Genomic DNA, 3,118 nt, shown 5'->3' on the forward strand with positions numbered 1-3,118 from the left:
TATTTATAATCAAAACTAAATGACTAGAAAATATTTGAAAAAAACACCGATTATATTCGGTTTTTGCCATAAACAAGCCAACATAACAACCTGTGCTCCTCCGAGACAATCTAATAAAGCATCTAACATCTCAACCCCCCTCTAGTTTTGGTATATTCACCAATTAATTTAGACAAAAACCATTACAAAAGCTTACTATAAAAAGTAAAACCCAATTTAAACCATATAAATATTCATATTTCATATATCACATACGCTTGGTGGTATCTCCCCATGCGGTTGATAATATTCAAACATATTTTCCTTACAATAATAAAAATAAAAACAAAAAACTTAAACTCAAGTTGACAGATTACAATATGTGGTGGGGTCCACATCACCATCATCATCCCCATCATCACCGTTGATCTGATCAAGCACTAGAACCAATCCCATTGCAAATGCACCATCAAACCCTGGCTTCAGAGTTAGCAAGAACACATCCTTCCCTAGCGTTACATTTGTTGTAGCATCCACTTTGCGTCGAATTTCCGCCACTGTTTCCTTCGCCGAATCGTAAATCATACAGTTTCGGTTAGCGAATTGCCCTTCGATCTGGTACTCCTCTGTTTGTTCTCCGAACAACTCCACCGTCATGTTTGATCTCTCGGTTATCGACGATCTCCTCACGCTGAATATCGGCTTCTTTCCTTCCCATCCATCGCCTAATCGTGGCCTCGAGGGCCCAATCGTGGGTGCTACAGGACCACATCTTAAGAGACAGCGGCATATGTGGTATAGATTCTGATTATGTTTGTGCTTTGGCTTGTCTTCGTGATACGATTCCAAGCTTTGACTTCAGCGGTTTCACTAATAAAGACACTGCCCCCTAAAGCCCAACATACATTGGCGAGTGCTCTTTTTAGTAAAATTGTCCATGACATCGAAGTACAGTTTGACTTGACCGTTAGACAAAAAGCTGTTTTTGAGTGTCTACGAGCACCACATGCACAAGATTTTCTTCTTTCTATACCTATAGATAGGTTAGGCGAGCATATGTAGCCGGTGGAGTACCGTACTGTCCTTAATTATCGCCTCATGATTTATTTATTCCCAGTTGATAAGGTATGCCCTGTTTGTCATAAGGCGTGTTTGGATTCTTTTGGGGCGCATGCAGTTCATTGTAGAGAGCTCCCGGGTTCAAATACCGACATGATTTGGTTTGGGATGTCCTTTTTGATATATTCAGGCGCGTTGGTATTTCTGCTAAGAAAGATGCTCCCGTTAATTTCTTTTGATACTTTTGGTTTCCTGGCGCCAGAGGCCGTGGACCTACTTAGTCGAGTTCAAAGGGTCATGCATAGTAATGTTATGACCCCGAGATCTATGGACGTAGTTTTTAAAAGATTTAGTTTTGCTATTCAAAAAGAGGTAGTGGCGCAGCTTGTTGCCCATTTACTATCTATCTCGATGTAAATTTATAACACGAATAATTTAATGGAAATATAACCTGTTAGCAAAGTTTTATAAAACTTAGTAAAGAGTAAACGGATGGAGCACATAATACAACTTTACACTTTCGAAAGAAAAAAAGGTAAAAAAGAAAAAGAAGAAAAAATGACACAGCGAGATAGTGGTTTTAGATGATACATGATTCGAGGATCGAACGAAGTGGAGTCCAACGGCTATAAGTCAAACCAATCACCCCATGCCGCCTCATCATCACATTTCACTCCACGTTGGTGGAGATGTTGTCGCCCCACACACAACGCCGCCCTCCACGCCGTTTACGGATCGGTGTGCCAGTGTGAAGAAGCCACAACGCTGAATTTGCACGCCCAGTATGCAGTGGCGGACCTATCCACAGTTGTGGGTGGGCGACCGCACCCCTTTAAAAAAAATTAGTGTATATTTTAGGCAAAAAAACCTGACTGCACTCCTTGAAAGATTGGTTAAACGCCTCATACGCACCCCCATCAAATAATTACTGTATCCGCAACTGACAATAAGTGTGATCTTATTGTGTGTCCAATCAGCAAGGTTATCTATTAAATTGTCAAAACTTATCTTTTAATGCAGTAGTTTACTTAGACTAAACGGTATGGGGGCTGGCCCTGCCCCGGCGCCCCCCCCCCCCCCCCACACACACACACACACCGCCCCCTTGCCCCATCCCGGCTTCTCCGTCTCCCCAACGACGCATGCGACGGGCCAACTTTCTCTCTCTCTTCTTTCTCTCTCCTCTCTCTCTCTCTCTTAAAAATCAAATCATTTATATTTTTTAATTGTTTTTATAAATAGTGTGAGACCTCATCCTCCACTCCCTTGGTCCATCCCCTTTAGGCCTATTCTCACTCTCGATGACGTGGCAGGTGACGTGACGGCCCATCCTTGGGATGAGCCTCACCATACTGATTAGTCTTATTATTGGTTGTTTTCTTACCTATAGGGAGTTTGTGCTAAATCTTTGTCTTCATCTATTTCAAGTACATCAAACCAACGAGGCATTAAGGTAAGTTTTTTTGTGATAGAAGATTTATTAGATGTCCTAACTATGTAACCTTTTAATTTTGTAGTAGTTTTTAATCAAATTCATTGTACTGAGGTAACTTTTAGTCTTCATCAAATGTCTTTTACAGCCATAAAATTGGTCTAATATATTGGCTAAATATTGTATTCTACAAGCAACAAGTACAAAGAATAAGAACTATCATACGCAATGCACATTCATAAATTAACAAAATTGGCAATGTCGACGTCCCAAAAGTTGACTGCTGATCTGCACAAGTTCACAATGTATTGGATATATAATTTTATTAAATAAAATATTGCAAAATACAGATATTATTGAGATTGCTATAGGCAAGATACAAGGACCTACACCCCACAATCATTATCTATTTTCTAATAGATTGGTTGATTTGAATAACCTTAGCTGATAAACTGGAAGATTTAGGTCTATTAAAATTATACGTTGGATCACATGACACAGTTAGTAAACTTGTTGATCACTATCAGGTGGTTTTTAATATTGAGCAATGACATTGGTTCGTTTAACTTATATATATTGTTGTGTCTTCAAGGGCGGATCCAGGGGTGTTTTGAGGGTTTTCAGGAACCAAATGCGTCTCTGATAATT

At 39.9% G+C, this 3,118-nt stretch overlaps 1 protein-coding gene across 1 annotated transcript; it reads right to left on the bottom strand.

The window, feature by feature from the left end:
* Positions 1-207: 207 nt before the first annotated feature.
* On the bottom strand, positions 208-861 carry LOC110885688 (protein LURP-one-related 12). The gene has a single exon (XM_022133387.2). The coding sequence runs from the start codon at positions 634-636 to the stop codon at positions 340-342; it is 297 nt and encodes a 98-aa protein (XP_021989079.1). The 5' UTR covers positions 637-861; the 3' UTR covers positions 208-339.
* Between the last annotated feature and the right edge of the window lie 2,257 nt (positions 862-3,118).

This window comes from Helianthus annuus, chromosome 10, assembly GCF_002127325.2.
Source record: "Helianthus annuus cultivar XRQ/B chromosome 10, HanXRQr2.0-SUNRISE, whole genome shotgun sequence".
In the NCBI taxonomy this organism is placed as follows: Eukaryota; Viridiplantae; Streptophyta; class Magnoliopsida; order Asterales; family Asteraceae; genus Helianthus; species Helianthus annuus.

What these genes read in the sequence shown, in the direction of transcription:
- LOC110885688 (XM_022133387.2), bottom strand. Translation starts at nt 636, where the DNA reads ATGACGGTGGAGTTGTTCGGAGAACAAACAGAGGAGTACCAGATCGAA.